At 37.9% G+C, this 25,802-nt stretch overlaps 1 protein-coding gene across 1 annotated transcript in view; it reads left to right on the forward strand.

The window, feature by feature from the left end:
- Positions 1-1,577: 1,577 nt before the first annotated feature.
- Bmp5 (bone morphogenetic protein 5) overlaps positions 1,578-25,802 on the forward strand; it is a 134,168-nt gene continuing 109,943 nt past the window's right edge. Inside the window, exon 1 of the mRNA XM_034508958.2 lies at positions 1,578-2,803. Coding sequence (XP_034364849.1) covers positions 2,314-2,803 — 490 coding nt within the window. The 5' untranslated portion in view covers positions 1,578-2,313. The remainder of the gene's footprint in view (positions 2,804-25,802) is intronic.

Genomic DNA, 25,802 nt, shown 5'->3' on the forward strand with positions numbered 1-25,802 from the left:
GTATTTTAAAACACAGAGGTTTTCCATAGCCTACTTGATACATTTTATAAACACAAAAGAGTAATTGATCTGAATCTGTAATGATGATCAAAACTTGATGTTTGGTTTGGGTGCTAAGTAAAAAAATATCTCAGGAATTTGAGAAGTTTAAACTGTTGCTTATTGTAGTGCTATCTGGTCACTGCAAATCTTCATGGCTACTCTTCCTTGTGATGTCTCTTTTACAACAATGCCCTCCCTGCGTGTAGTCTCTGGACTGCTGTTCTGACTGCGGTGGCATCCTGTAGTGATGCAGAATTTTCAGTGAGGGAAAACACTCAACTGCACTCTCAAGTTTTCCTAGCGAATCTGTACAAGAGAAATGACGTATTCGCTCAGAGTTGGAAGCCCCTTCAGTGTCTTGCATTCACTGATGAACTGAAGACCACGAGAAATATGACTGCTTGATTCGCTCAGAGAAAATATGTTAAAAGAAATTAAACAAGAAACGAGACACTTCTCGGCAAAGAAAAAAAAAAAAAAAAAAACATTAGAATTTCACCACAGTTCTAGAATTCACTGGATAAATTTACCTTGCTATCGGAACGCTGTCCCAGACAATGAAAGCACTGTAAACGCTAAGGTTAAATGCGTGCCTGAGAGGAAAATTATAGCAGGCAGAGAAACATTGCAGACTTCCAAATTTTAAAGGCATTAACCATTAAGGATAAACACATACTTCGCTCATTTCCTCAGATTAGGTATGGCATTTTAGAAAGGTGCACAATTTCTCTATTCTACCTATCAAAGTTCAGAAATCCCACTTCCCATCTGGGTGTAGTAACGCAGGGTACTTGATCTCTAGCACAACTGGTGAGTATTTGCACACCTTAAATCAGAGTACTGAGTGCACTTGGTAGTAATATCTTATAGTAAGCATGTCTACATTTTGGTGGTGATGGAGTAAAAGTTAAGAATGATACTATTATATATAAGATATTTCTATTTCAGCTAATGATTTAGTCAGAAATATATATTTCTTCTTAAATCTTTTCTACAGATAATTAAATTGGAGCTATCTAATTCCCAGCCCTAAATTATTATAGTTGCTTTTTTTTGGAGTAGAATGAATTTGCTAATGATTCATTGTCTACTTTTTTTTTTTTTGCTTTAAAATAGCCAGTTGTCGTTAAGAATCAATAAACTTACTCCAACTTTAAAATTGTCTTTTCAGTTTTGAAGAAGTAAATTTTAATGACCTTCAAAAGCTAGAAATAATCTCAAGTATGGAACTGAGTCATACCAAGTTAATTTGCTACAACCTGAGACTTAATATGGAAGTGTAGTAAATGCATTCCACCAAAAAGACCTAAAACATTTCTGTATGTCTGGGTGGCAGGGTTTTCAGCCTGTTACTTGAAAACTGGCTTTTATTCTTCCTGGAGCTCGTACACCCCATATATCACTGTTGTATGTTACATGCATGGCTATAAAATTGCGAAAATAGAGGCTTTCCTGGTAGCAAAAGGGTTAACTTCTTTTTGCTTTACCAGTTTCAAATTACAATGAGAAGCCTCTTCTTTCCCAGCAGGGTTGTGCTTACATTTCTCTTTAGATCTCTCTTGAAGAGGGCTGGTATATTTGTGCCTGCTGGAGGTGGAATTAACTGTAAGAAGGAGGAAGAGATTGAATGGATTTACAAGAAGGATTTCAAGTAAATTCAGGGAAACACATTTACTTGAACAGTATAACCTTGGGTCTTGTTTTACACTAAGACCATACAAAAGATGTTCAAGTTATCACTAGGCTGCCGGACAAATATAATTCCATCACCAAGGTGCAGATCAGCGTAGATCTGTGATTCAGACCTCAGGATTTGTTTTGGAAAGAGTTCAAGCGTTGAGAAGAAGTCAGAGCAAGTGAAGAGAACTTGGGAGCTACAGTCTATCAGAAGACCAGCTTTCGTCAGTTCAAATACCAAAGGCCTGATTATCATAAATTCACATAGGAATGCATAGGTTATTTGATCAAATAATTTTAGCCAGCTTTTGCTACATCAACACCGCAAAAGTTCTTAACAACTGTGGATAATTAGAAATCTGAATTTCAGTTTTCTTAGAAATAACTACTCTTGACGTGTTCTAAAATATTTAAAGCAGGAGAAGAAAATGGACTGAGGGTGCCGTGTTCAGAAATATCACTGTCATGAAGAATAGGTAAATTTGTTTTTACAGCTACTGGCGAAGTGTACCTCCAAGGAACCTGGATTATTATTATTTTTTTCCCAAGTGGACAAGAAGGATTAAAAATATCGACTTTTGCTTTTATACAAAAATGCATTGGACTGTCTTTTTACTTAGGGGTATTGTGGGCTTCCTCTGGAGCGGCTGGGTTCAAGTGGGTTATGCAAAAGGAGGCCTGGGAGATAATCATGTTCACTCCAGTTTTATTTATAGAAGACTACGGAACCATGAAAGACGAGAAATACAGAGGGAAATTCTCTCTATTTTGGGTTTGCCTCACAGACCCAGGCCCTTTTCACCAGGGAAACAAGCATCTTCTGCGCCCCTCTTTATGCTGGATCTGTACAATGCCATGGCTAGTGAAGAAAATCCCGAGGAGTCAGAATATTTGGTGAGGGTATCCCTGGCTGGAGATGCCAAAGAGACAAGAAAGGGATACCTAGCCTCTCCCAATGGGTTTGCGCATCGTCTGCACTTACCTCCAAGGATTCCTCTGACTACCCAGAGTCCACCTCTTGCCAGCCTACATGATACCAACTTTCTGAATGATGCTGACATGGTCATGAGCTTTGTCAACTTAGGTATGTTGTTCGTTTATTTGTTCATCTGTGTTATTATAAAGAGGAAGTTTTTCTAATGGTAAAGTAGTTTTTTGGTAGGTGGCCATGTTTACACATTCATTCTATAAAACTCCCGTCCATAGCTTCTGTTTCATTTTTTACATAGTTACATGACTTTTCTCTATGCTACAAAGTTATATATATTTAACATGGAAAGCTAAAATTAAACGGTCACAATTTGGATAGAATTTGGTCCTTTGAGAGCTTATTAAAATTTAATTTAAAGATGTGCATAAAAGGCAATTCTGTAAAAAGGGAAATTTATTAGGACAGCAATGCTTTGGGCAAAAAGGAAAAAAAAAAGAAAGAAAAAACAAAACAAAACAAAAGAAAACAAAACCCCCCAAGGAGCCAGTGTTTATGTGTGGGAAAATAAAACTAACTTTCCAAACCAATTTTTTTTTTGTTAGTGATTTAAAGAGCATATGAATACGTATTTATATGCTACTTAAAATTTCTCATCTAGGGGAAAAATCTCTAGATAAAATCAACCAAGATCAAATGAACTGTAAAATATTAACAATCAAGGGACTTCAGTGAAAAAAGCTTAGTTTAGAAAAGAAGTTTCAGTCTTACATTCCCTAAGTGTAATGATTAAAATGTAATCATGTCTAGTTGATGTTTGACATAGGCAAGATAAATGTCAAACTTGATTTGATGGTATTTATCTATACCAAATTCTCCTTTGAGATAAAAATTTCTTAGTTGATAATTCCTATAAACATCAACAAAGAAAATGGGGAAAAGGTCTTACGATTTATATTTCATTCAGTACTGGTGCTTCAAGATAATTTTTAAACATTGTCAAGCTCAAAAGGAAGATTACTATTTAGTATTCCCTCTCACGAGAATATTAAATAGCTTACCTACTTAAAATGATTTTACAAGGGCTGTTTTAACTTAAAATACTTTAGTATAAACTAAAGATAAATTGGCTATCTTTAGATGTTTAAAGGAAAGTAACATTAAACATGATTTAGTTTTAAGACTCAAAGTTTAACCAACAAATTTAATAAACTTTAAAGAATCAAGAAACTTATAAAGCAAAGGTTTTAACATTTTTCATTGAAAATGCAAGCTGGGTTGACTTCAAGATATTTTACCCTACGCCCAGCAAAAATATCCTTGCATACTATCTCAAAGGAAATATTTTTTGACAAGTCAGATAGCAGCCAGTCTTGGTGACATGTGGCCAGGTTTGTAATGTATGTTTCTTAATATGCTGTGGTCACTTACTCTCAGCAACGCTGGACACAGGAGAAGGGGCTTACTAAATCATGTGCTTTGTGTTACCAGGGACAAAACTCAGCACTGAGCTTTAGAAAGCCTTTGTCTCCTGCAGGTCAGGTGCTCTGCAGGTCCTCCCCATGACATTTCCTTTTGTACATATAATTAGCAGGCTTCTGTGAGAGCTTGCAAATACAAGTCAGTTTAAAATTGGTTTGATTGTTTCTTCTTAGTGTAAGGGGCATGAAAATATTTCTCACAGTACCTTTTCCTCTGCAGCTTTTCCAGTCAAGCACATGAATGCCAGTTAGAAAAGCTTTCATTCAGCAGAATCGTTACATTGAGGTGTAGACATCTTACATGGGCTTAGACCATGTGAGCATCTAAATATCAAGAAAAACCCATCGTTTCACCTTTAAAAAATTAGTTTAGTGATTTGTTCACTTTAGAGAAACAAATCTAAATGATTAGACTAACTTTACTTATGAGTTTATGTCATCAAAAATATGACAAAGGAGAACTTATGACCAAGAAATGATAGCTCAGACATTTATCTGTCTTAATAACATATTTCATTAAACTGAATCTTTTGCTCATTTGTAATAGGTATTATTTTTTAAAATTATTAGGTTTTTGAAGTTGTATGCCGTTATTTTCTATAAATGTAGATAAAATAAGGAAACAAACAGGAAAGAATTTATTCAATGTTTTCCAGAACCCTGTTTTACCATTAAGTAATATTTTTTCTTTTAAATTACTTACATTTTTCTTGTGTTAGTCACGATATGATGACACAGATGTTTACAAGCTCATTACTTACATCAACATAGAATTATTTATTTTATTCTGGGGAAACAATATTAGATATAAACTTCAAAATCTTTACTTATTTTGATCATTTATCAAAATAAGTTTTTATTACCTATTTGCTCAAATAGGTGTTTAGTGATGTTTTCCTCAATAAGAAATAATATGCTTTTTCCTTATTAGTAATCTCTAACTAAAGGTCTCATAAGAATTTACTAGAAAATGAATTCTGATTCTGGATGAGTCTCTTGTAGTTGTGTTGAAGTAAGGCTGAGCTATAATTTTATTACTCTTAGAACATGCCCACTGATATAACCAGACGTCATAGCCAATCACTACGTAGTGTTAAACTCACTTCTGTGTTTCTTCCATGCATATGACAAATCAAGGCACACTTGGAAAGGTAAACGTGTAACGCCATTATAAACTGAACAAAAATCTCTCATGTTCGAATGTAACATTAACCAGCATATGTTACCTGCAACTGTGTTTCACACTGTTAGGGAGCTCAAGGGCAATTTATTTCTGTAATATCTCAAAAAACATCTATGTATGGAGACCAAGTCCAAATGAGTGCAGTGAGTAGTGGTAGGGGGTGTGTTTGGAGGAAGGCACCTGCGTGTGTACGTATGTGGACAGCATCTGTAACATGTCTCATAACTAATTCAACCTAATCCAGATCCAGAATCATATCCAACAGAAATTTTAGTTTTAAATTTTCTTGTGAATTAGTGTCATGTTCAAAGGTGAAAAAAGATTCTAATTTAGGAAAAGACAAGAATGAAATGTAAGTAACAGGACTTGGGTTATGTAAGCATCTACATATAGACCAAACTCGTTGTTTTTAACCTTTAAATTATTTTTAGCAACTGGTTCACTTCATAGAGACAGATCTAAATGGTTTGAACACATTTTGTTTTTGTTGTAGTAAGAGACAAGCTAACCCCCTACTCTCAAATGATTGGATATCAGTCAAAATTTTGTTGAACTTGGGGAACAAAATATTATCTTTCTGGTAATTTCTTTTTGCTTTTTATATCTCTTTTTCCTAAATGTTTACTTGGTTTATGTATGAAGTACTTAAGCAAATTAGAGCGTGCACTTTTATATTTTAGCACAATTCCAGTCACATGAAGATATGGCTGTGGGACATTTAAAAATTAAAAAACAATATTTTAATTATTTAATGATACTAAATGATCTTGTGTTATTTATTGCCTACATATATTTTTCTGAAAGTAAAAAAAAATTCACATTTGTGTTTATTAGTTATTTTTGGCTCATTGATGCATTGATTTCAATTCCTTTTTCGATATATTTTAAAAATATATAGTAATGTGTAAGTCTAAAGCATATAGATGTAGCTTTTAAGATTTTCATGATTTAGAACATGTGTACCATGTTAGATGTGAAAGGAAAAGTACAGGAAGAATAACTTAAGGCTCCCTTAGTAAAATCAATAAACTGTCCTCATACTGAAAATATATAATGCTTATATCCTCATTTATGTTATCTCTGCTTTCGGCTGATTCCAGTGCTCAGTGGAGGGGAATTTACATAAATATATATAAAATTGCTATTTAAGTCATGGAGTCTCTGCAACAGAGTTATTAACATGTGTAACATAAACACATCCATAAGCATGCAAACTAATTTAATGTAAATGACAGGTTGAGAAAAAAGATGATTTGAAGCCACTGTAGCACCTATCCACAGATTTTGCCTGAAATAAGAGACATCCATATTGGGCCAAACAACAATCATTCTTTAACTTTTTTTTCCCTCTGTTTGAAGGAAAAAATAATTGCTTAGGACAGAACCATTTCCCTGTTCATCAGTGATCATTCTCATTTAAAATCAAGGCAGATAGATTATGGGTCTTAAAGCTACTTTATTGCCAAATGACTGGTGCAGCTGCAGGAGGGAGATTACTATAAACATAGTTTAATAAAAAAATTGTATCTTAATGGTCGCCTACCAAATAGTCAGTTTCAAAAGTCTAATGACAAGTTACTGTGGACTTAGGAAGGAATGGGCATATAGATAGAAGGAACTGGAAAGGCTCCAAGTCCCACCTCTAGCTCCTTACTCTCTCCCTGTCTATAATTACACACTCTTTCCTCTCCCCCCCCAACCCAGCTCCAACACTTAACTCTCCCCTTTTTAGTTCTCTGGTTTCTGGAGCCCGAGGCTCTCTCGGCATGCGGTCTTTACCGCTCCCACCCTTCCTGTGATTTGCCTTCGGTCCTACGTTCTTTATAAGTACAGGCTTAGATTAGTTGAAAATCAATTAGTTCCAGTTTGAGAGCCTAGGTAGGGCCTCCAGTTTTCTCAGTAGATGAGAAGAAAAAGGTAATGACGTGTTGGCCGCCTCCTCCACCCACAGGGAGGAGAGCACCCCAGGGCATGAGAATCCCTCAACTTCTGCTGTCCCCTGCAATGTTATTTCCCACACCCCACCTCTCCCCCGCCTCCTTTTCTACCCTATTTGAGGCTCCCTTTGACAAAACTTAATTGGCTTTTTTTTGACTTTACTATTCTTAGAGATAATTAAAAATTTAAAGGAGAAAAATTAAAACAAAGCAAAAGGTTGGAAAGACTACAGCACTGAATAAAACCAATTCAGCATTCAATTCCCATACAACTCTTTATATTATCCTTATTTAAGGCCAATGCCACTAACATTAAAAAATATTTCCTTTATTAAATTCTCAAGAGGCGATAATGCACTCGATTAAGGGAACATAGATAAGGCTGATAAATAAAATACTTTTAAGAAAAGTACCAAAAAAGACAGTGAATGAGTAGTTACTCAAAGCTGGTCTTTGAGGTGTACAGGTGGGCAATGCGCTGGGAAATCCTCTGTCTGCCTCATGCTGGCACAGCAGCTGATTTAGCATCTCAAACACATTAGCTCCAGCAAAAAGCCCTTTCATCCTTCTGCGTTAAAATACTGACTTGGGGAAAAGAAAAGTATATGTCTCAGTATATGTGCACAAGGAACACACAGACCAGCTATATGCGCTGTCGTAAATAATGTAGTAGCTTGGCTTAAAAAAAACCAAACAAACAAAAAAAAAAACCAAAAAAAACAAAAAAAAACAACCCACAGGTCAAAGGAAGAGGCTTCCCTAACAGACAGGGGCTGAGATCACAGAGGCACTCACCGGACTGGAAGGAAACAATGAACCCCTTGTTCTAAGTAGTATTTATGAGGTCTTCTTTGCACCTTCAGTTCATATTTTATGAGCTGGGCTGTGGGGTTTCCCCCTTTGCTCATCTCTTAAAATAATACCCGTGACTAAGATATCCTTTAAGCATACCAGCTAGCTTTGTCAGCCAGCTCATTTATTTGGGGGGGGGGGAAGGGAAGGGCTTGTTTTCATTTTGTTCTGACATTGGGAAGTTTAAGGTTCAGCTCACAAAGCTTGACAGTAAGATAAAAATAATGTCGGGTATATTTATCTTCCACCACCCAGAAATGTTGAAATAATCCACACAAACAAGTTAGTCATCTTTGTAATTTGTATGTTTCGAACAGTGGTGGATGGATTAAAAAAAGAAAGAAAGAAAAGAAATATGTTGATGTAAAAGTGTTTAAAATGTTGGGGAAAGATAGTTGTAGGTTAATAAGAGTGCTGTTTAGTACTTTTGGAAGAAAAGAACTTAACAACGATACTACATCCAAGAAGATTGCATTATTCTCTGCTCACCAGGCACATAGCTAAATAAAGAGTATTTGATACTTAGATGGCAAAGTCATGTGGGATTTACAATAGGCATCATAGCAGTTGAAGTAAGAACCTGCAATTCTGTAATTTCTAAGGCAGCGGTGTCCATGTCTTCAGAATATGTCCTTTCATCTTTCTTTTTATAAGCAGTGGGTATTAAAGTCCTTTTAAGGCAAGAAATAATTCTGTGTTTTAGAAACAAATGAATATAATTAAAGTATATCTCAGATATTGTGTTTACTTACTTAATTACTTAATTAGAACTGAGTGTTAATGATTTCTTAACGTTGAATAGGCTTTCTAGAATTACACAGACACACCCACACAGGCACACACGTGCGCATGCACACACTCACCTGCACACACACCCACACCCACACCTACTCATGTGCATGCACATGTGCATATACACACACACACACACACACACACACACACACACACACACACACACACACGTTTTGGCAGTTGCCCCCAAATCTGACAAGCTGAGTTCCATCCCTGAAATCCACGTGGGAGAAAGGAAAAAGTGACTAATTTGTCCCCTCACCTCCACATACTGTGGCAAACATGCACAAATCAACACGGATACACACCCATATCAATAAGTATTATATATACATAAGTGACTGTATACTTTAAGAAATTCATGGTCAAGCTCTGTAAAACCATATTTGGGTTTTATTTGGATGCCTCAGAACAAGAAAAACATTAAAATTTGTAACTTTTATAAAAACCTTCAATCATGAACGCTGGTGTCATTTTAAGAGAATCCCAGTGTATGTCCTTTGTTATTCCCAGGTTTGTTTGGCAGTTGTAACTCTGTCCTTAGATTTTCTGGGTAGGAAACACAGTTCTTTTAGAATGGCCATCAGTGGCTGGTTACTCTTCTTAAGATTCATTTGTGAACTAAAGTTACGTGTTGTCTTTTCTATGACTCCATCATGGAGGTATATGCCATTGAGGAAGCTAGACTGCTTCGTCTGGAGTCTGGCGTTTAAACTGGCAGGCAGCGTAGCCTTGCACAAGTGGGTTGCATTCTCTGTGGTTCTGTTCCTGTCACAGGCTGTCAAAGAATAAAATGAATTACTGTGTATATAGCTTTAAGTGCAGTGTTTAAAAGATATTAAGGCACGGAAAAGCATCTGGGATTGTTATTTGGGCTGCATTTGTGTTCAGTATTTATAGCATATTTATAAAAGTGGCTACAATATCTGTGAATCCTGGTGTGGGATAAAACTGTGAGCCCTTCACAGGGGTGATACTCTCTCTATCCTCACCCCTTCTCACTCACAGTAGTCTGGAGAGATGGGCCCTGGGGTCAGGAGATTGAGATAACTAGCCCTGCCCCTACTGGATTTAGCACTTGGAAGAGTGGGGCCCTACACTTTGCCTGGACTACACAGTGGATCTGGTCCTGATGGTGAATGCACAGGTGAGACAGCCCCGATGATGTGAGGAGAGTACGTCCAGCCCCTTGCCAACTTTAGCACATGGGGGAGTGGACCCTGCCTTGACAGCAGCACAATGGAGCTGGCTCTGGAAGCGTGGGTGCAGATGATTGGGCTGGTGGCTACCAGAGCAGGAGGACTGACCCTGTCTCCTGCCAGTGGCAGCATTGTGGGGCTTAGTCAGTGCGGTGCTGGAGTTTGCCCTGGTGGGCAGATGTGGGAGGGCTGGTGGGCTGATCCAGGGCTTTGAGCTGGCTCACTCCAAAACCTACAGCATCTGTGAACTGTTGGGGCATGTGAAAGGTCCGGTCTTGCTGATTCAAAGCTGCAGGATCTCTACAACACAGGGCAACAACAGGAGAACCAGGAGTCCTGGTGAGGATCCAGGATTGATGAAGTCACAGAAGCCAGAGATCTCAAACCAGACCAATGATTCATTGTAATGAATATCCACAAGTGAAGATGTGCCAACAGACGGGTACACTGTGGGACACACTGTGACACACTACAGCTTTCACAACGAGGTGTTTTCTATGTTTTGTTTAGTTAGTTTATTTTTGTTTGTCTCTTCTTTTGAGGGGGGAGGTTGCAAGAGTGGAGGGTGGAAATTAGGGGATGGGGAGATGAGAGGGAATGGGGTGCATAATGTGAAACTCACAAAGAATCAATGAAAAGTTAAAAACAAAGCAAACCCAAGCAAGCAAGCAAGCAAGCAAGCAAGCAACCAACCAACCAACCAACCAACCAACCAACCAACCAACCAAAACCAGGGAACCATTGGCTAAAAATGCTTAGCAATTCAAAGATGGTGCCAGAGGAATATGAGACTAAAGACAAGGTCCTACTAAGTTTGGGGGGCTATCTTATCTACACCCAGCACACTGGGCCTGAATGTGGCATTTATTTACCAGTGTTAGCAGTAAGAACCACACCCTCTTTATCCCTGTCTTACCCCAATGTTTGTCCAGAGTCCCAGAAGGAAAGAGGAAACACTTGTAAGCTGAATCATTTTTGAGGAAAATTTGATTAATAGTTATATTGTTGTAGTCAGATTGCCTCAACAAAATGTAGGCGATAGTTCAGTAGCAGCCCAGCATAGCTGAGGGCTTTTCAGTACCCTTAGGTACATGATAAAAATTGTTAACCAGAATCTCTCAGGACAGATATATGGGAAAGGGACCTTGAGCAGAACTGTAGCCTTGGGAACCAGATGCCACTGAGCCAACCCCCAGATGTTCTGCAGGGAAGGAAAGCACATGGTGAATTCCTAGACTGTATTCTTGGGCATGTTCCCCATCTACGCTCCTCAGTGAGAGCCACAGAGCCTACTGGCAGCCCATGGAATCCGTGGGATGCAGAGAGCAGAGCTGCAAATGGAGGGAAAGAGATATCCTTGAGGTTCAAACTTGAGATTTTGGACACAAACAAATGAACGAGGAATTGGACGCTTGGTCCTCTGGCTTCTAGAAATACTGACAGTATAAGTCTCACACACACACATGTTGGATTTTTTTTAACATAAAATTTAAGTGGAGGATCATATTTTCTCTTGAGAGAGAATTACTTCAGGAGTTGAAAACAAAGTGTCGAAAGCAACTATCCCATACTGGGGGAAAAAATAAGATCTGAAAATTGTATATAGGCTGCCAACTTCTGCATTGAAGCTATTGTAGAACAAGTGAGTTCTTAAAAAAGATGAAACAAACATGGAAAATCCCCAAAACCTGCTAAAGAAAGAGAAATAGCAACACTAGAAAGAGCCCTTGCTACCCAGGCAGTAGACTGAGCGTGGAGCACACCAGACAGCCAGCAGCCAGGGAGGCAAAGGGCCGGAGAGAACCACGTTTTCCTTTTCAAGGTTTACCTTAAGCTGCTATTTTAAAATGATTCATGTCTGTACCTTAGTGTTTGCATTCTGTGTGCAATCATATAATATTCTCACATGCAACATTCACATTCCACAATTAATGTTGCAAGAAAACATAATGTTTTGGTAAGGTAAATTGGGATTATTGTCTTTCTTGCTTGCTACCTCTGCTCTCCCCAGGTAGAATTTTTCTGAGTCACAGAAGCAGAATTTAGTAGAGCAACAGGCATTTCAGCTATTCGCGTCTCATAAATAACCAACCCCTGAGGCTTGCGGCCAAACCCACCTTCCTCTCCTTTAGTCACAAGGAAACACTCACTAGAGTGCTCACTCCCAGTGTAGTTCAGGGTTGCTTTCAAATTTATTAAGTATTATTATTCTACCTCTTAAATTTTTATATTTTGTTTCTTTAAAAAAAACAGACTTACTTTTATTGTATTTTATGTGTTTTGCCTGCATGCATGTCTGTGTACTGTGTGTGTGCAGTGCCCCAGGAAACCATTAGAGAGAGTCAGAAATTCTGCAACTAGAGTTCCAGATGATTCTTAGCTGCCATGTGGGTGCTGGAAACCAAACCCGGGACTTATACAGGGGCAACAAATGCTTTTAAATGCTGAGCCGTCTGCCCATCCCCACATTTTATATTTTTCTTTTCATTTTTAAGTGTGCAGCAAAGGAGAGTTCAACTTGAACTTTAATGCAAATAATTATGTTAATATACTGGATACAAGTGAAAAGCAGAAAGGGGAAAGTGCCCATCACGTGGTTCAGCACCCCTTAGAGCACTCTTTGAGCTGAGGGAGGAGGGAGAATTTCATCCCCCTTTACTTGCCAATATGGTTTAAGTCTGATGACTTTACGGAGACTGTTGGTCTACCAGCTTTGTCTCTGAAAGCCACATATCTTTGAGCATACCATCCCATTTTATTATAACTATTTTACTTTAACCTTTTAAAGTAGAGATCATAGGAGAATATTGTAATTTGAACTTGATAAAGTACTGCCACCGGCCTGTGAACCTACATGAGACAGTCACTGAATACTCTCTACTGCTTCTCCGACTAGAACAGATGCTGAGGCATCTAAGGTTAACAGAGATTCGCAGTCCACCAGGCTTTGTTGAGTAGATGCATCAGAAACAGTATGTAACTTTTCCTCTATTCAGATAAAACCAAAATGAGGCCTCAAGTTTCACTGACTGCCTTCTTGTTGAACTGTAAGGGCTCGATGCAGTGTGAACGATGGCCCATGCGTTTGAGCACGTGCTCCCCAGTAACTGGTACTGTTTTGGGGATGTGAAGAGTTCAGATATGAGGATTGCCTGGAGAAAGAGTCTTGATGAGGGTGGACACTGATGGTTGTCCCAGTCCTTTGTCAATAATGACGCTCAGCTTCCTAATTGGAGCTACACAAGAAGTCAACCAGGAAGCCATCTGCTCTCAAGCTGTCCTTACCCAGGATAGAACAACTGTCTCTCAGATCATGAGTCAAGATAAGCTTTCTTCTCATGCACTGTTTCTGTCATGTGCTTGGGTACAATAACTTAAAACTAACCAGTAAGACTCCTGTGCTCCGTAAGCCTGGCCGATGAAGTCAGCCTCAAAACTCCTTCAGGTAACCTACTGTGTGCTCCCCTTTAAGCCCCACAGGCATGGATTCTGTAATAAGCTTCTGATAGGTGCTTTTCACGTTACCCTTGTCAGATTCCTGGGACTATTGTATGATTTTAGTTTTAGCACAGAGATTATGAAGTAGGGGAAAGGGAATGCAAGCCAAAGCTATACAATTAAATGATGTTTGATTGCAAGAAAATGGACATTCTCCCAATGGTCCTTTGAAGATGGGGATAAATAGGCTGTTTTTAATATATACTTTCCTAAGTCAATTTGTTTTTGATCCTGAGGTTTTTATGACAGTCTTATGGTGAAATTTTGGGTGAACAAACTCTTGACTTTCAAGAAGGAAAGCCAGTGGGCTCAATAATCATGAACTCGGAGGCCTGTGATTCAGATTAAGTTTGAATTTCTATTTTCTCCTTCAGGGGATTCCCAGTGTCAATTGTATCCTTAATGCAAATTTGTTCTGTTTAGAATTCAGCCTTAAGTTTTGTGACTTTGTTAATTTTTTTCCCCTAGATAACAGCTAAGTCTTTGGTATTCTGTTTAAGTTACAATAACTTATAATATTTAAAACAGGTTGAGAACTTACAAGTTTGATTTCAAGTTATCCAAAAGTATCCGTGCAGTATATATAACATAGATCATAATATTTATATTGACTTGATATTTCATAGTACATTCAGTGGGAAAATATAGATTTGATTAAAAAAAACTAGAAATAACTAAAAGTAACCATTTCTAGCTTTTATTACGTTTCTTAAAAATATAGAGTAAGATTATATATTCAACTTACCAGTAATATTTTTTCTCTTCCACATTACGTTTAAATAAATCCATCATTAAGTAAAACTAAACATAGTAGCAAACCTGTAAAAGAGTGCATTGTTATTTAAACATCTATTGTTATTTAAATATCTATTGTCATTTAAATATCTATTGTTATTTAAATATCTAGCTTGAATTTACCTCTTGCACATAAAGAAAATATTTTTCAAACCCCAGCCCTTTCTGTATAAGTGTGTTTACCTTGAACAAAACCCAAGGAAGCCTTTTAGTGCAAAGAACGGGAAACAGTGGAGGCACCATGCTGTAGCAGAGTGGAGGCACCATGCTGTAGCAGAGTGGAGGCACCATGCTGTAGCAGAGTTTATGGCTCTATCAGGTAGCTGTGCAGCTACAGAAGTGTACTTCTCTGAAGTTTGGGCCATGCTAAAGCAGGTTGACATTTCATAGTGGGTGTTAACTGTACATTCAAGAAAGGTACAGTTCAAATACTTACTCAAAAGAACACTGGGCTTTCCAAAATTTAGATGTTTGATCTGTCTATGTCTTGACCTTTGGCTCTATTTCTCGTTGTGTTTGATTAAGCTTTTTTTTTTTTTTTTTTTTTTTTTTTCCTGCTTTCTAACTGTTAAACTCAATGTTGATTTTGTTGCTTCATACCATAAATGTGAAACTGTTTCAGTTTATAGTGAGTCAATGGAAATACATTTCAGAACTTGTAAAATGTAAGAGAGTTCCAAGAGTTGGTATGAGGGTCTCTACCTTGTACTCTCTTGAATCTGCGTGTGTTACTGGACACTGGACAGTAATTACTAGGTAATAGCTGGTAAAAGCTGACTAGTGTTTTATTACTGTCTTACTCTTTGCTAGCAGTTGACTTATTGTGGAACAAAATAGCAGCAAATTGTAGATTTAAATGTTTTTATTATTTTACTATTTATTTATTTATCTATCTATCTATCTATCTATCTATCTATTTATTTATTTATTTATTTATTTATTTATTTATGTGTGTGTATGTGTTTGTGCTTGTGTTTGTGTGTGTGTGTATTTTCCTTTTCCTCAAGTGGGACCTGGGAAGCAAACTCAGGTAATCACAGTTAGTAGCAAGGGGCCTTTATACAGTCAGCTGTATCATGCCTCAAATTGTAGGGTATCACCCCAGTTGTTGGTGTTGACATAATAATTCACATTACAAAATACCAGACTATCCAAGTGAAATGTAAATAAATAGAATCTAAGATTTTTAACAGTTTCTGCTCTATCAAACACATATCCAGTGTCTTAAATACACAGCAAGTGTTCCTTGCTTTGAACTTCATGACTGACGATGAGAATCTGAGATGTTAAGTCACTTGTTGCAAATCATACATCTTATACTAGGACACACTATACTGAGAGCTCCTACTGTTCACTGCTGTCTTGCCCTGCCTTTACTAATGCCATTGGAATGGCTATTATAGGAATATTGCTTTACCCCTGTGGCATTCCATCTGTTTTCCAACAGTACTGTTTATTGGATATGGAATATTTTCAACACATCAATAGTGGACATAAAATATTAAAATGCAATATAAAATGTTTTAGAAAAAAACCATCTTTAATAATGAATTTACTGGTCTTCTTGTAGTCTATCTTGAAGTTTGAGTAAGGGATGATGTGGCGATAGCCTCCTGAAGGAAGCAGCCCGTCATGAGAGAGAAGAAAGTAAACACTCTATAGCCACCGAGAGTATCAGTCTTTGTGCCATGCTATACAACTTGCCAGTTACAAGGGGTGGAGCTATGATTAATCTTTGGTGTTGATTCCGACATTCAAGAGACAAACCTGGCATGAACAAGGAGTAACATTTGGCAAAACAGGAAACAGCTAAGGATGTCAGAGTTGCAAAGAGTAAATCGGCCTTGAAGGGCTGGCTGGAGATTGTGAGGATGGAATAAATCAGTTAGAAGCTGGAAGGGTCCCACTGTGTTGGCTGGTACAGAAGGCCACACAGGAAGAGCTGGTCTGCAGCTAAGCATCCCTGTGGTGTTTCAGCTTCCCTGATCCAGACTGACTGTTGAATCTCATGGGAAACCTGCTAGAGAGGAAGCTGAGGGATGTAAGACACTGGTTGTCTATAAATTAGGAAATAACTGTTTCGGATAGAAACAGCCAGGCTTGGTCTCATGCACTAGGTGTGGCTGGAACCTCTTATTGTGTTCTACGTGACACTGACAACTCTACACTTGGTGTATATCTCTCGATTTGTTTTAGTTATAGAGTGAATGCCACTAATATGCAAAATGGGTTAACTTAGTTTATTATCTCTGTGCTGTATAAATACTAAGTTCGTTGTCTTTTCCTGTCCCTCACATAAGTTAACTAAAGGCTGATATTTAGGGCAATTAATTTATTTCCTAGAGAAAATGTTTTAGAAATAAAAAATGTTTTCCAAAACAAAGAGCTGAAATACATAAAGAGAATGAACCCACTTGTCCCTAGTTCTAATTAGCAAGCAGGGGTAATACAAAACATGAAGTGTATTTGTTAATTTATCAACATTTAAATAAAATTACCAATTTGTAACTAAATGTCTGAGAATTAGATGAATAATCTCTGCTTTTAAAAGTATGCCAGGGGCTGGAGAGATGGCTCAGTGGTTAAGAGCACTGACTGCTCTTCCAAAGGTCCTGAGTTCAATTCCCAGCAACCACATGGTGGCTCACAACCATCTGCAATGTGATCTGACACCCTCTTCTGGTGCGTCTGAAGACAACTACAGTGTATTCATATATACATAAAATAAATAAATCTTAAAAAAAAAGTATGCCAGGAGCATCTTGGAGGAGAGCCTTTGATCACTGTACTAAATGCTATAATCCCTAGCTACATTCTAAACATTGTCTTTATACTATCAGATCAGTGTAGTTCCCACCCGTCGTCAAGGAAGCTTTTATTTTTTAAAACTATTTTTAAATAACTAAATAAAATAAAATTAGATAAAGCAAAATGCAAAACACTGGAATAGGACACAACAAACAAACAGAAAGAAAAGAGCCCAAGAGAAGGTACAAGAAACAGACCTGCTCGTTCACATGCTCAGGGGTCCAATAAAAACAGTGAACTGGAAGTCATAATACATATGCAAAGGACCTGTAAAGGGTAAAAAAGAGAAGAAAAATATAAATAAAATAAAAATAGAAATAAAAGATAATAAGATAAAATTAAAAAAATGGGCATAGCCATGGCACGGCATTATGAGACAAGGAACCTCCATGGATGCTGTTGAGTTGGTTTCTTTTGGTCATTGATTCCTGGCATGCAGCCTACCTTCAAGAGCAGTTTGTTTCCACATGGAGACTCCCTAAGGGAAACTACAGTTTCCTCTGGAATTGGTTATTAATTGTTGATAGCTTCTGGGTTAGGGATGGAGGCATGTGTCTACTCCTTTCAGCTCCAGGACCACATCCGTTGCAGACCTATGGAGGGCCTGTGCATTATGTCTCCGTGTCTGTGAGTTCTTTTTTTTTTTAAATTTATTTTTATTGGATAATTTATTTACATTTCAGATGCCATTCCCTTTTCCCATTTCCCATCCTTAGAAAACCCCTATTCCATGTCCCCTTCTCCTTTTTGCTTTTATACAATTTTTAAAATGTTAATCAAAGGCTTTATAAGTTTGGTAATGCTCAATATCAATCAGAAGTGTAACCCAATACCCAACCTAGATATATCAACTATCTTTGACTGGTGGAGACATGTAAACATCCACCTCCATGTTCCCCGCCCCCTCACTGTCTCTTTCTCTCTCCCATCACCTAGCTCCTCCTCTCCTTCTCCTCCTCCTCACCTTACTCCTCCTCTTCCTTTCCATACTCCTCCTACCTTACCTCCTCCTACATATCACCCTTCCTGTTAAAATAAAACTTTTCTCTCAAAATACAATTAGAGCATAACTACACCAATTTGTGTCAGTAAGGTACAAGATAGACCTAATACCCAGTCCATCATTTTGTTGACTAACCAGAACCTCTGTCATCTCTCCTAACTAAAAGACTTAGTTCTGAACCTGGCATTTTTCTTGGCTTTAGAATGAATGTCAGCTGAAAACCATCCTCTTAAATCTTTTCTTTCAAAGTAAATAGCCAGGATTGACTATGAGACTATAAGTCTTCAACCCTGTCAGAAATCCAGAATGACCGAGTTAACTGAAATTATGGGAAGCACAAAGCATAGCTTCTAAAACTTAGCCAAGTTGTAGAGACTGCTGAAAACCTGGACAGTCCCTATACTACAAAATGTTGGAGCATCCGATCTTCAGCCTTCTGGGCCAGGATCATCTGAAGGACCTAGTGATGCAGAATTATTAAGGGCTGATTACTCTGTCTTGGCAGATATAATCAGTCGACTATTCTGCAAGTGTGTCCTTTTCTGGACAGTAATTTGTCTGTAGATGAAAAGAGGCAATTCTTACCTAGTGGCTGTCTCACCACAACTGGAGTAACTCCAAAAATGCTCATTTTCTTCTTAGAATTCAATATAGGAAGCTGTCAGGAGCAGACAGGTCTTTAATCAAAATGAACATTAATACAGAAATGTTTGTAACATCAATTCTGTGGACTTCTGACGTTTTGAAACCCAACTATTCATGTAAGGCAATCTGGACTGTTGTCTGTTAACTCCTCTCAGCTATTTCTAAATAAAATATAGAAAACACCCTAACAATAAACTAAAAGCCATGAATTTGCTATAGGCCCTTAACTCACAGGCTAACCATCTCAAATCAGTTAAAAAAGTTAAAGAAAGACTGGGTCTAAGCCTTATATTGCTAAATGTGTTATACAGGTACAATGCCTATGAGAGTAACAGTATTAATCTCACTTTTATATCAGAAGAAGAAGCTCACACCAATGAAAACCTTACATTTGAAATCAAAGTAAATTTTGTACCATTTAAGAAATTAAAACTTCATCTTAATAACAATTATACATATTTCTACCAATAAAGTCCCCAAGCCCAGGGAATAGGGGTGCCGACTCTTCATTAACTTTTTCAAGATGATTATGGGTGTTCAGATATTAGGAGAGGGGCAGGGGGAAGAGTAAATTGATAAGCCTCTGACGCTGTGTTTTCACTGCATCCAGCTGGAATTCCAGGACATCAGAGGTCCAAGCAGGTCTGCTCAGCTTGCTTGATGGGTAGATACACCAAGGCTGTGTATTCTGCAATATACAATTCTCAAAACAAATTTTAGTATCAAGATAATTGTTTGAATTCTGGAATCTAGTCTTGCCTAGATTCTCAGCGGCCTGCCTCTGTCATGTCTCATTCATATAATTCTGGGAGTTTCTATGAGGGTGTGCTCTCACCATCCTCCCATTTCCGCCTTCCTGCTCTCAAATTCCCCAACACTAGGGAATCCAAACTTTCAGGCATTAAGGTGGTCCACTTCCACTGTTGCCTAATCCCTTACCCCATCACCCCTTCTCTAATTACTATGATGGTGTGCTCTCACCATCCTCCCATTCCTGCCTCCCTGCTCTTGCAATCCCCCAACACTAGGGAATCCAAACTTTCAGGCACCAAGGCCATCCACTTCCACTGTTGCCTGGCAAGGCCACCCTCAACTATCTATACAGGTGGAGCCATGAGTCCCTCCCTTTGTGTTCTTGAGCTGGAGATTTTAGAGTGGCTACTCCAGCTTTTTTCTTAGGGCCATTTGCTTGAAAAATTGTTTTCCAGACTTTTACTCTAAGGTAGAGTCTGTTTTTGTCACTGAGGTGGGTTTCCTGTATGCAGCAAAATGCTGGGCCCTGTTTATGTATCCAGTCCATTATTAGCCTATGTCTTAATTGGGGGAATGAGTCCACTGATGATAAGAGATATTAAGGAACAGTGATTGTTGTTTCCTGTTATTTTTGTTATTAGAGGTAGAATTATCTTTGTGTGGCTATCTTCTTTTGGATTTGTTGGAAGAGGATTGCTTTCTTGCTCTTCCTAGGGTATAATTTCCCTCCTTGTATTGGAGCTTTCCTGCTATGATCCTTTGTAATGCTGGGTTTGTGGAAAGATATTGTGTAAATTTGGTTTCGTTGTGGAATATCTTGGTTTCTCCATCTATGGTAATTGAGAGTTTTGCTGGGTATAGTAGCCTGGGCTGGCATTTGTGTTCTCTTAGGGTCTGTATGACATCTGTCCAGCATCTTCTAGCTTTTATAGTATCTGGTGAGAAGTCTGGTGCAATTCTGATAGGTCTGCCTTTATATGTTATTTGGCCTTTTTCCCTTACTGCATTTAATATTCTTTCTTTGTTTTGTTCTTTGGTGTTTTGATTATTATGTGACAGAAGGTATTTCTTTTCTGGTCTAGTCTATTTGGCGTTCTGTAGGCTTCTTGTATGCTTATGGGCATCTCGTTCTTTAGGTTAGGGAAGTTTTCTTCTGTAATTTTGTTGAAGATATTTATTGGCCCTTTAAGTTGGGAATCTTCACTCTCATCTATACCTATTATCCTTAGGTTTGGTCTTCTCATTGTGTCCTGAATTTCCTGGATATTTTATGTTAATAACTTTTTGCATTTTGCGTTCTCTTTGACAGTTTTGTCAATATTTTCTATGGTATCTTCTGCACCTGAGATTCTCTCTTCTATTTCTTGTATTCTGTTGGTGATGATTGCATCTATGACTCCTGATTTCTTTCCTAGGTTTTCTATCTCCAGGGTAGTCTCCCTTTGTGATTTCTTTATTGTTTCTACTTCCATTTTTATGTCCTGGATGGTTTTGTTCAATTCCTTCACCTGTTTGTTTGTGTTCTCTTGTAATTGTTTAAGGGACTTTTGTGTTTCCTCTTTAAGGGCTTCTACCTGTTTACCTGTGTTCTCAAATTCTTTGAGAGTGTTATTTATGTTCCCCTTAAAGTCCTCTATCATCATCATTAGAAGTGATTTTAAATCTGAATCTTGCTTTTCTAGTGATATGGGGAATTCAGGACTTTCTTGTTTGGGAGAACTAGATTCTAATGATGCCAAGTACCCTGGGTTGCTGATGCTTATGTTCTTGCACTTGCCTTTCACCAACTGGATCTCCTTAGTGCTGCCTATCCTGTCTCTGACTGGAGCCTGTCTTTCCTATTATCTTGGTTGTACCAGAATTGTGTGGGATGGGTGTTACTACTGGGGTTAGAGCTGGGGCCTAAAATCTGTTCAGTGCTCAGGCACAGACAGAAAGGAGCCAGAGCTCTGGGCCAGGAGAGGTTTCCTGGGTCCCAGTGGGTCCCAGTTACTCTCTGTTTAGGGCAGGCCTTTCTGTCTGCTTACCTAAGATACTGCCCAGGTTAGAGCTCCTGGGAGGCTTGCTTCCTCTGGGTTCTGTGAGATTTGGGGCAGAGCTGCCTCCCGGGATCTGCTCGGTGCTTGGGCCCAGACAGGAAGGTGTCTGTGAGTTCTTAATGTACATGGATCGTGTTGACATAGAGAACAACATCCTCCATCCTTTCTGGAGGTCTTTCATTCTTCCTGCTTCCTCTCCTGCAGGTATCTTCCTGTACCAAAGATGGTAGCATATAGAGCCTTGAGGGGAGAGATTTGAATGGAGACATCCTATGTAGGGCTGAGTGTTCCAAAGTCTTTCACTTTCTGCGTATGTCCAGCCTGGATCTCTGTATTTGTTCCTAGCTGCTGCAGGAGGAGTCTTCAGTGATGATGGCTGAGCAAGACACTGGTACATGAATATAGCAGAATGTCATTAGGAGTAATTTTATTGCTATTTTAGTTATTTTTTTGAACAGTAGTATTTTGTCCTAAATCTCTGGACTGTCTAGTCTCAGTTTCTTGGTTGCCCAAGCTTTGCTCGGTATGGATTTAATCTCACAGAATAAGAAATAGGCTTTATGTCAAATCAGATATTGCTTGATTACTCACTCAAACTTTGTACCATCATTGTATTTGTGTATCTTGAAAGCAAGACACAATTGTAGATCAAAGGCTTTGTGTTTATTTCTCCTGTGGTTCAGAGCACCTTCCTGTACCAAAGATGGTAGCATACAGAGGTGAAGTCTCTATGTAGGCACCAGGTCAACTTTTCCATGTTCAATGAGTTGTGTACGTATTGTCCTCAGCAATATGGTCCTGCTGTCTGTTTGTGAAGAGCAGCCTGTAATACTGGCAACAGCCTGGGCTGTTTAGGGGTTCCCTTTGGCCAACAGCTCAGATGCAACCCAGTCCCAGTACTGGAAGCTTCATTTGGTGACAATAAATGTTCACTTTGGACTCTGTCTCCCCCATTATTTGGTGACTTCATTTAGATGTCTTCATTTATGTATATTTTAGGAAGCTTCTACTGTAGAAAGTTTTTATACACCCCCTCAAGTTGACCTTAGCTTTATCTGTCTCTTCCTGTATTCCCTCCTTGTTTCCCCTCTTCCCTTCCCCTCTGTACTTGATCCTCCCATTACAACTCCCCCTCACACATCCATTCATAACTATGTATTTTATTTTCCTTCTTAGGGAGATCTGTCTTCCCCACTCTCAGTCCCTCATTCTATACCTAACTTCTGTAGTTCTATGTATTGTAAGCTTGGTTATCATGAACGTAACAGCTGATATCTATACATAAGTGGATACATAACATGTTTGTCTTTCTGGGTTGCTTTACTCAGGATGATTTTTTTTCTAGTTTGATCTATGTACCTGTGAATTTCATTTTTTTTTTTTAAAAATGGCTGGGTAACACTGCATTGGGTAAATATACTACACTTTTTTTTATCCATTGTTCTGCTGAGGGACATCTAGGTTGTTTCCAGTTTCTAGCTATTATGACTATTGAAACAATGAGCATGGTTGAGCAGTGTCTCTGTGGTAGGATGAGGCATCCTTTAGGTATGTGACCACGAGTGGTATAGCTAGATCTTGGGTAGAGCCATTCCCATAGTCCTGAGGAAACATCACATTGATTTCCATGGTGGTTGTACAGGTTTTCACTCTCACCAGCAATGGATGAGTGCTCCGTCCTTCTCATCAGCGTGAGCTGTCTGTCAATCCTTCTCATCAGCGTGAGCTGTCTGTCATTTGTTTTATTAGTCTTTGGCATTCTGATGGGTGTGAGATGAGAATCTCAAAGGAGTTTTGATTTGCATTTTCCTGATGACTCCTGTTGAGCATTTAAGTGTTTCTAAGCCATTTGAGTTTCCTCTTTTGAGAAGTGTCTGTTTATATCTACTCCATTATTTAATTGGGTTATTTGTTTTCTTAATATCTAGTTTCTTGAGTTCTTTATATCGTTTGGGTATTACTCCTTAAATCAAACATATAGTTGATAAAATCTTTTCCCATTTTGTAGGTTGCTGCTCTGCGTGAATGACAATACCCTTTGGTATGCAGCAAATTTTTCAGTTTCATAAGTTCTCATTTATTAATTGTTGATTTTAGTGCCTTTGCTAAAGGTGTATTGTTCAGAAAGTTTTCCTGAGTTCAAAGCTATTTCTTACTACTATTGCTCTCAGGTTCAGTGTATGTGGTTTTATGTTGAGGTCTTTCATCCACCTGGACTTGGTTTTTGTATAGGGTTAAAAGTATGGGTCTATTTGCATTTTTATCCATGAAGTCATTCAATTTGACCTGAATTATTTGTTGGGATATTTTTATAGCTTATTTATGAAAAAAACCACAGGTGTCTATATAGGATTTGTACCTAGATTTTCAATTTGATGAATATATCTGTTTTTTTTTTGTGCCAATATCATGCTATTATTATTACTATATTTCTGTAGTATAACTTGAAATTGGGAATGGTGATACCTTCAACAGTTCTTCTGTTATTGAGAATTGCTTGAGCTCTCCTGGGTTTTTAGTTTTCAGATGAAGCTGAAAATTGTCCTTTCATGACCTATAACAAATTGTGCTAGAATTTTGATGAAGATTGCACTGACTATGTAGATTCATTTTGGTAGGATGGCCATTTTTGCTATGTTATAGGTGCTGGGAACCTAACTCAGGACCTCTGTAAAAGCAGCATTTACTTTTAACAGTGGTACCGTTACTCCAGTTTCTGTGTTTCTTTCTTTAAATTGCTTCTAGAAACTTTCAAGTTTTCACATTTGAAAATATCCCACTAAAATAACTTCACTAGGAAATTTATAATACAAATTCTATTATATTTGATTGTAATTTCATAATTTTGGAATTTTGTGGCTTATTTATATTACTGGTTGATTTGGTATAAATTGTGACTAACATAATGCTTATTTCAAAAAGGTATAATTGCACTTAAAATTTTCACTATTCATTGTGCCATCTTGCCGCATCGTGAGCTTGCACATTGTGTCACTGTGCTGTATTGTGAGCTTGCACATTGTGTCACTGTGCTGTATTGTGAGCTTGCACATTGTGTCACTGTGCTGTATTGTGAGCTTGCACATTGTGCCATCGTGCTGTATTGTGAGCTTGCACATTGTGTCATCATGCTGAATTGTGAGCTTGCACAGAACCCAATGTTCATTAGAAGAAAAATGATAAAAATGTAGCAACTGGCAACTTTTAAACTTGTATCAACACATTTGTTTTTACTGGAATGGAAGCTTTATCACTGACATTGTCCAGAGTTTTTAAGGCCGATAATGTAAAAGAAAAGTGAATATAATTGCTTGTGTTCTTGTTTTTAAATTCTCAACAGAAAACAGACCTCTTTCCTTGACCCAGAGTGGCCCATAGGCTAACCTTCTATCCATAATGACCTTAGAAACGCAATGTCATTCATTAAAACTTAAAATTTGTTGTGTGTGTGTGTGTGGGGGGGGGCGGGAGATGAGAAATAAATTAGCAGCAGTATTTATTTATTTTTAATCTTTGAGATTATAATTTGATTGAAACATTTCTCTTTCCCTTTTCCTCTCTCTAAACCCTCCCATGTTCCTCTTCCTGTTCTTCTTCAGGTTCATGGCCTTTTGTTTGGTTGTTGTTGTTAATTGTTATTGCACACCTACATAAGTATATATATGTATGTTCCTAACTATAACAACAGCAGACATTTTAATAATGAGTGTGTTTGATAAAACATACATTTTGAAATTAGAATAAAATTCATAGCTGGAAGAAGAGGTCATTAATTAATCTCACTTCAAACCTTAACACAGAGTGTGGTAAAACTATAAAGTCTTAAAATGTCATTGCAGCATATACAGTACAGGGCTTGGGTATAATAGGATATTCATGAAGCAAGGTCACCACAAGGTGAGAAAAGAAATATTAGCACATTCAGAAACTACTGTGCAATGCGTCATGCTTACAATGAAAGGAAATTAATTTTTAATTAATATTAAAATGAATCACGTTTGTTTTAGAGTGGTCACTAGGGCAAGTATGAGTGTTAACAGAAATGGTAAAATTTTATTAATAGGTTAGATTGGACTAGATCACTATTAAATAACTTTCTCCTCAAGAAAAAGGAAACACGTAAAAGGAAAGGCCAAGTGCTGATTAAACATATTTGGAGGGTGTCTC

The sequence above is a fragment of the Arvicanthis niloticus genome, chromosome 7 (genome assembly GCF_011762505.2).
Source record: "Arvicanthis niloticus isolate mArvNil1 chromosome 7, mArvNil1.pat.X, whole genome shotgun sequence".
Classification (NCBI taxonomy): Eukaryota; Metazoa; Chordata; class Mammalia; order Rodentia; family Muridae; genus Arvicanthis; species Arvicanthis niloticus.